At 42.2% G+C, this 8,757-nt stretch overlaps 1 protein-coding gene across 1 annotated transcript in view; it reads right to left on the bottom strand.

Annotated features, from left to right (window-relative positions):
• Positions 1-812: 812 nt before the first annotated feature.
• Positions 813-8,757, bottom strand: part of Appbp2 (amyloid beta precursor protein binding protein 2) — a 46,691-nt gene continuing 38,746 nt past the window's right edge. The window contains exons 11-13 of the mRNA XM_052194646.1: positions 7,810-8,000; positions 5,417-5,582; positions 813-3,069 (exon numbers count right to left, since the gene is read on the bottom strand). Of these exons, the coding sequence (XP_052050606.1) occupies positions 2,816-3,069; positions 5,417-5,582; positions 7,810-8,000 (611 nt within the window). The 3' untranslated portion in view covers positions 813-2,815. The remainder of the gene's footprint in view (positions 3,070-5,416; positions 5,583-7,809; positions 8,001-8,757) is intronic.

Below are 8,757 nucleotides of genomic sequence, written 5' to 3'. Positions count from 1 at the left end.
CAGGGTGCTGGTGAGTTGTTTATAAAAAAAGAATGCACAGTCTTAGAGAAAGGGTCTAAGCCCTCAGGGCAAAGTCTAGTTTGAGGACCCATAGATATTGTGCACTAGAAACTCAGTTGGCGCTATTAAAGAAAATGTGAGTGACTCAGCTGGGTCCCATGCACAAGCTCCTCACGCCCCAAATGGAATAGCACCAGATTTAGGAACAAGAGAATCCAGGGAAGGCTGAGAGCATAGGCCCTTACTTAAAGTTATATGCAAGCTACTGATTATTCTGAGGTAAATTTCATTCAGTTCTTCCTTTGAACGTTTGGAGACAATCTCCCTTTGTGGCCCAGGCTGCCCGGGACTCAATATCTTACCTTACTCGTACCACATCTTTGCTTTAATAAACTTTTAAAATAAAATTATGGTGGCATTCCTCTCACTACATCATCCTTGCTAAGGGATGAATCCCACCCTTGAAATGATTATGGCATTATTTTCACTAGAATCAAAACATATCAAGTCATAACACTAAGAAGACAGAGTGCTGGAGTGTAGCCGTTAGATTAACCTTTACTATCTTACAGAAAACTCTATTAAAGGAATGGTCAGATGGGGCAGCTGAAAATGATGAGGCTGGAGGGGGGGACTCTTGTCATCTGACATTATCACCCTGTAATCAAGGCTTCTGAGACCATGTTACTTTATCACTGAGTATGAGTTAAGTTTGAACTGAGCTAAGGAAGATAAGTTATCTGACCATACAAAACCCTGTATGCGCACAACACCAAAAATGAAGATTAAATAAAAATAATTCATGTGGAAACTTAAGTTTTAAAACATTTATTGAAAAACAATTTACCATGACATTCCTATACCACAAACATACCACAGGACTCTAAATATCCAATAAAAGTATACAAAAAGCCGATCCTGAAACTGTCTTTGGAGGTATTAAATATACGGGCTTGTGAGACTCCAGCTGAGGAACTCAGAAGGGCTACTCCTTGGTCACAGACTACTTGGTAATGAAGGTGACTCTCACAAGACTGTACTTAAGAGGGACGGTAGCCAGCCGCATACACTGCAAGGGTGCCAAATTGAATTCTTTGAAGAATTTTAAAGGAAATTCAGTTCAAGGAATAAATTCAAGTCTCTGACCCCAAGGTTGTTGCGTCAGGACGAGAGCTTGCCACACCTGCCGGCATGCACCCCTTCTGAAGGCCTGACCACACTGGGTTATCACTAAGACTGCAAACAGCAGTTTCAAACAAAGTTCAAATTGGGAAGTTAAAAAAAAAAAAAGTTTTAAGATAAATTCTTAAGTAATGTTTCTGTCCTCTCCATGATAATTTTGTTTTCCCCTCACCCAACAAGCATGCTAAAGAACAACATCTGACACTCACCCACTCACTGACTACCCCAGGTACTACCAGGAGCAGTGTATCTAACAGCCAAATCAGAAGCCCCTGAAAATAGGGGAGAAACCCAGATTCTTAACTACAGAGGGACCAGACCAGATGTCCACTGTGCTAAGAATTGAGGTAACAGCAAAAGATCTCTTTTTGTTATATGTCACAACTTAGGAACTGAGTATTAGCTCCACATTAAATAATCTGGCTAGCTTTAAAAACTTAGAAAAATCAAAGCCCCGATCAGTGAAACAGACATTGTAACCAGAGGATCTTTCCATAGGAGTCCCAGATTTCAATTAAAATGACAATTGTACTATTATTTTCAACAAAAATGAATTTCCTAAGATTTTCTTTTGTGTGCATTCCTCTTTTTAATCCCCACAAACCATACAGTAAACCTAAAATTCTCATCTGAACATGACTTACTTCATGACTCTTAGCCAGTATGTCTGTTAACTACATGGACTATCAAGGCAAAGATTAAAATGGGGTGGTGCAGAGATGGTTACAGCCGTGCCTATGGCACTGCCATCTATGTACCAGACTGAAGACTGGCCACTGCCTTCGCCCACATCCCATGGATTGGTAGCTATGATGCAAATAAAACTCTTGCATTAGTCCTCTGTTTTCTACCTAAATGAAATCATCCTACTGGAAAAGGCAAGTGCAGTCACGAACATGACAATCAAAAGCCTCTGGTCCAAGTAACACCTTCCACAGCTGCCTGGTCCTTTAGGTCCTTCTGGTCCTGTCAGCAAACACTCTAGAGCATCTCACCAGGGTGCCAAAGAAAGTTAGAACCGCTGGTCTACCTGGTGTTCCGAGACTGACAGATCAACACTGGTCCAGTCAGATTTATCTGACAGTCTGTACCCGACACACAGTTCAGGAATGGCTGTATGCCCTGATCTGCGGGTGCCCCTCCCCCCTTATTAGGACCTGTGTTACTTTTCTATACTACATATAAAGAGTTGTCCATAAAATTCCCTTACAATACAGTATTGAATACCTCCACATGGAAGAAGTAATTATATGTTAAAAAGTTTTGAAATCATCCTTACATAATAAGAATGCAACTCTTTTAAACTCTTAAATAGTTTTATTTAGGGGTTCTTTTTTTTTTCTTTCAGACTTTCTGAAAAACGAATTATTTTTTAAAAAGAAAAAAAAAACGGTTTCCTGTTGTTCTACTAGGGTGAGAATGTGGGACTACTTATACACGCGGCACATGCTGATATAACTCAATATATGCTTATTCTACAGGAACTGCAATACAGGACTACCCGAACAGGGTCTTCGGTGGACTGGACCAGTGTGTCAATGCAAACGCCAGCCCTAAAAACAACATGGTTTTGATTTCACAGTATGAATTCCCCGGAATCTGGGAAAAGGTCATTGTTAGCTGAGGCTGTCCCTCAGCAGCTTGGTCCCTCAAGGTTCTGAGACATCAGGAAGGACTGCACCACTTCTTCAGTGGACTGCGGGCTGCTGTTGACGTCTTCAAGGGCGTCGGTTACTGAATACTGTCGATCTCGAAGCCGGTTCCAGTTAGACAGAACGTTGTGATACTCGAACACTTTCTCATAATTCCCAATGGAGTTGTAAAGTTTAATGAGGCCTCGGTAATCATATTCTAGTCCACTGTAGCCTTCACCAAACAGTTTCTTCCCTAAAGCAGCACAAAAAGACTTAGATCAAATAATTGCAATAATTTTTTTTTTTAGATTTCAATACAATTGGTCTTGTTTGTTTGTTTGTTTGAGACAGAGTTTCTCTGTGTAGCCCTGGCCATTCTAAAACTTGCTCTATAGATCAGGCTAACCTTGAACTCAGAGATCCACCTGCCTCTGCCTCCCAAATGCTGGGATTAAAGGTGTGGCTGCCGCAGCCACCACCTGGCAGGTTCCATTCTTTAAGTAGGCTGGTTTGGTTTTAGTCCTACAGATCCAGTCCCTCTATCACTGCCTCTTAACTATTCTCATCCCTGCAATCTCTCTAAGACTTCAAGGAATTGGCTTTACTAGAATGCTCAAATAAATTTCACAGGTTTAAAAAAGGTAGCACTTAATTCATGTGTGTGTTTGTGTGTGCTCACACACGCAAGCAACAGCACGTGTGTGGAGGCCTGGGTATTCCTCCTATCATTTGAGTTCTCAAGAATTCAAGTCATCTAGGTTGATGAGTCATCCATCACCAGTCCAACAGTTCAGGCTTAGGACTATGTTTTTAAGGATATTTTAAAATAATATGGAGGATTTGCAGAATCTTTATGTGTAGCCCTGCCTGTTCTGGAACTAATTATGCGGACCACACTGGCCTCAAACTCATGATCTATCACAGTCTCTGTCTCCCTCCCCAGTGCTGGGATTAAAGGTGTGCACCATCGTTCCTAACTAATTTTGTTTTTGTTTTTGGCTTTTCAAGACAGGTTTTCACTATGTAGCCCTGGCTGTTCTGGAACTCAATCTGTGGAGTACACTGGGCTCCAACTCACAGAGATCTGTCTGTCTCTGCCTCCTGAGAGCTGGGAGTAAAGGTGTGCCTCATTACCACCCAGTAAGTTTTGTTTTTAAAGCAAGTGTTTGTTTTTCTTTTTCAAGTTGATACAACTTTATAGTCACAGCTAAGAAGAAGAAAGCTTAACTGAGGAACTGCCTGGATCAGGCTGGCCTGTGGACACTGCCTAGGGATGTCTACTGATGACTAATATGGGCAGGTAGTCTCTCTGGCTAGGAAAGACGGCTGGCTGGACATGAGTGAGCCAGCGAGCAGGGCTTCTCCATGGCGCCTGCCTTAAGCTATTGCAGTGACGTCCCTCAGTGACGGGTTTAAACTGAAGTATGAGCTGAAATGAATGAACCCTCTCCTCCCAAGCTGTCTTTGGTCATGGTGTTTCTGTCACAGCAACAGAAAAAACAAAAGCATAGGACATCCACGAGATGCTTACTTTGTATAAAAAGGGAATATAAGAAAATACTTATTCAAAAATAAACCATAAACAAATGAGACTGGTCACCCAAAGCAGGTGTCAAGAATTAGGTAGAAGAAATTAAGGAAACATCACAAGGAAAGCACTTGCCTATGAACTTTTGATTTTAAGAGCATTAGTATTTCCAATACTTGGATTTATCAAGTCAGTCAATATATAATGGTTAACACACAATGTGACAGAGACAGCCTATGTGCACAGAAAAAGTAAAGTTTCTTCTAAGATGAACAAGTTAATTTTAAGATTACAGGATCACAACATGAATGTTAGTTAAGTATCCAGAATATGATCTTTAGCAGAATATCTTCATAATTGGTAGGAAAAACAAAATTCCTCAAAATTTAAAAAGCACTAATGATAAATTAAAACATGTCAAGACATTCTACAAAAAGGCAGGCTTCCTTAGGCTGGCTGTGGTAGTACGTGCCTGGGATCCCAGAATTAGGAGCTACAAGTCCCTGAGTCAACACCAACTAACCAAAACAAAATGAAGTGAAATGAGCCATCCTTTTGGGGTGCTCTCAAGAAAACAAGGCACAGGATGAGAGACCAAGAAGCACAGGTGACCAAGAGGGGTCAATAATAGTCTATGAGGAATTTCCTAAATCAACAATGCCATACAATTCAAAATGGGCAAGGCCCACAACAGCAGTTTCATATAATGAGGTAATACTGTCAAATGACAATTCAAATGCTGTGTTCATTCAACAACACATAAATCCACTGAAACATTCCTCAGTCATGGAAGTTACCAAGTGACTGCGATGCAGCAATACACTGAAGAAAAGACGTAAGCACTCCAGATGGCAGGAGGCACAGGGGCAGCAGCAGGACAAACAGGCCGCGCTCACTGAAGCACTGGCTTCAGTGCTGAGGAAGAGCCAAGCCCAACTGGAGCAGCGCAAAGGGCTGTGCTCAGGCGCGGCTGCCTCCTGCGACACTCAGGTCAGCAGGACCTAAGAGCACAGACATGCTCTCCTGAGCCGACTCCGGAAGACAACCTGAAGGTTAACCTAAGGTGACATACCAATCGCTATCGACCGCAGGTATAGTTTCTCAGCATTTTCATACTGATTCATGTCATAATTATACAGAGATGCCAGGTGTCCCACCGAAAGGGCCACTTCATAATCTTCTTGACCAAGGAGCTGCTCCTTAATCTGAATTGCTTTTATGTGCATTTCTTCAGCTTCCTGAAAAACAGGCCAAGTGGAATATTAGATTGCACTTTTTCTTGAGACAATTCTATTCAATGAGCAAGTTTGTTCTAAACATCGCCACAGCTTATGCATGTCATTAGGAAGTTAAGATCAAAGAATATCATTTGCCTTTTCCGAAAGCTGCTGATGAAAAACATTACTGGTTTGGTAAACTGCACCAAGCTGATGACGGTGATGAGGTGTGGGGATTTGTATTTCCAATAACAGGCAGGCAGAGGTAGCGGGACTGACAGTTCAAAGCCAACCTGGCTACACAGAGAAGACAGTGTCACAAAAACACAAAACCATCAAAATAAAAAAGAGCAGTAAAGAGCTTCCTGATGGACTGGAGAGATGGCTCAGCGGATAAGAGCACTGACTGCTCTTCCGCAGGTCCTGAGTTCAAATCCCAGCAACCACATGGTGGCTCAGAACCATCCATAATGAGATCTGACGCCCTCTTCTGGTGTGTTTCAAGACAGCTACAGTGTACTTATAATAATAAATAAATCTTTGGGCCTAAGGGAACAGGGTTATCCAGAGCAAGTGGGTTGACAGCAGAGAGCAGGGCCAACCAAAGCAAGCAGAAGTCCTAAATTCAATTCCCAGCAACCACATGAAGGCTCACAAGCATCTGTACAGCTACAGTGTATCCATATACATAAAAGAAATAAGTAAATCTCTTTAAAAAAAAAGCTTCAGCCGGGGGTGGGGAGGTGGGGGGGGTGGGGAGGGTGGGGGCACATGCCTGTAATCCCAGCACTCTGGGAGGCAGAAGCAGGCGGATTTCTGAGTTCGAGGCCAGCCTGGTCTACAGAGTGAGTTCCAGGACAGCCAGGGCTACACAGAGAAACCCTGTCTCAAAAAAACCAAATCCAAGAAAAAAAAAAAAAAAGGAAGCTAATATATGGGGTGCAAGGTGGCACTCTAAGGCCACATACCCCCAAAAGTAGCAGTGCTGTTTCCAACCCTGGAACACCTGGGTGTGCCTGTTTCTAGGAATTCATACAGGTGAAACTGACTTCAGAACCTGCTGAGAGCCCATTGGCAATATAAAAAAAAAAAAGCTTCCTGAAATGAACATGAAGATGGGCGTGGTCACAAAATAGATATATTCAATTCCTGCAGAGGCAGACCAGTCTGAGTTTGAGGCCAGCCTGGTCTACATAGTGATTTCTAGGACAGCCAGAGCTATACAGTGAGATCTGATATGAAAAACAAACAAGGGGCTGGAGAGATGGCTCAGTGGGTAAGAGCACCGACTGTTCTTCCAAAAGGTCATGAGTTCAAATCCTAGCACCCACATGGTGGCTCGCAACCATCCGAAAAGAGAAAAGACATCCGATACTTTCTTCTGGTGTCTGAAGACAGTTACAGTGTACTCACATATAATAAATAAATGAATCTTTAAAAAAAAAAAAAAGAAAAACAAACAAAATAATAATAATAATTTGAATTACCACATCCCCCAAATTAACTTAAACCTGTTAAGGTGGTACTGACTTATGCAGACATGTGCATGCACACACACGTGCTGACATGTACCCCCACACCTGGCTTTGAATGTCGTATAATTTCTACCATTATCATTTTAGGCTTTAGGACCATCAATGCTATCAATTTAGTGCAGATTACCAAAACCAGTAATATTTTTCTTTAGTAGCTTTCAGAAAAGGCATGACGCTCTTTGATCTTACTGCCTAATGGCAAGCACACTACTAGAATCTGGCATCTCTGAACACTTCCTCCATGTCAGACATTCTGCTAAACCTCAACACACTGCGCTAAGAGCTCTGACTGAGCCTATCTACAACAATACCAGCTTTTTGGATCTGAAAACTTTTTTCATGGTCTTGCCTCTATAATCTCACTTATAATTTCACTACAGACCTGGGCAGTGGTGGTGCACACCTTTAAGCCCAGCACTTGGAAGGCAGAGGCAGAGGCAGGTAGATTTCTGAGTTTGAGGCCAGCCTGGTCTACAGAATGAGTTGCAGGACAGCCAGGGCTCCACAGAAAAACCCTGTCTCAAAAAAGCCAAAAAAACAAAAAACAAAAACAAAAAACAAAAATTTCACTACAGGGGTTTTACACTAGCTATTTTCTCGGCTCCTTTGAGGTTAGATAAAGCAATTGTATGCTTTATTCTTTAAGGTTACTAAAGATTTATTACTTTAAATTCACTAATTATTTGGAGATAAAGATATAAAACCTTTTTTACCTTAAATTTTCTCATTGACTGATAAAGTCTTCCAAGGTTACCATAGTGTTTTGCGGTCTGTACATTAAATTCTCCGAATGCTTTCTTAGCTAGCTGCAGTGAGGACAAATGCAAGTCATGTGCTTCCTGAAGCAGCCTCTGCTCCGTCTCCTTGTTATGACAGTCAATTGCAATCTCCTCTAAAATAAGTGCTGTACAAAGAAAGTGGCACATCAACAAACCTAAAACCCACATCCCGAGGGCCCAACATTTAACTGAAAATTAAGGACTGTAGTACTGAATACTGACTGCAGTTAAGAACTGGCCAAGAAAAAGCTTTCCACATTTCCGGGGTTTGTTTTATTTTTGAGCTGTGCTCTTGATCTGTAGCCCAGGCTGGCTTTGAATTCATGGCAATCCTGCTTCAACTTCTTTCTAATGCTAGGATTCCACGTGTGTGCAGTTGTGGTCAAGCCCGTGACTCCTTCAACAGTACACTTTTGGGAAAGTTGTTCTATTTATACAGAATATTCATTTAAATTATGGGGAAAAGGGTGTGCCTTGAATTATTTGGTAGAATCAGCTTCTACTGTATTAACCTATCTTTATAGATGGAAATTTGCTTTTAAAAGAAAATGGCCACCTGGGAAAAGTCGTGAATGACTGTGATGCCTGTGTAAGCAACTGGGAGGCCACTTCAGCGGGACTGGAAGTTTAAGGATAGCCTCCGCTACTGGGAGGCCACTGCAGTGGGACTGGAAGTTTAAGGATAGCCTCCGCTACTGGGAGGCCACTGCAGTGGGACTGGAAGTTTAAGGATAGCCTCAGCTACTGGGAGGCCACTACAGCGGGACTGGAAGTTTAAGGATAGCCTCAGCTACTGGGAGGCCAAGGAAGCAGGACTGAGAGCCCAGGCTGTGAGACAAATTCAAGGGCAGCCTTGACTATATGAGGATCTTGTCTCCAAAA

This window comes from Apodemus sylvaticus, chromosome 10 (genome assembly GCF_947179515.1).
Source record: "Apodemus sylvaticus chromosome 10, mApoSyl1.1, whole genome shotgun sequence".
In the NCBI taxonomy this organism is placed as follows: Eukaryota; Metazoa; Chordata; class Mammalia; order Rodentia; family Muridae; genus Apodemus; species Apodemus sylvaticus.
The sequence above is the reverse complement of the archived record's forward strand: the minus strand, read 5'-3'. Positions and strand labels throughout refer to the sequence as shown.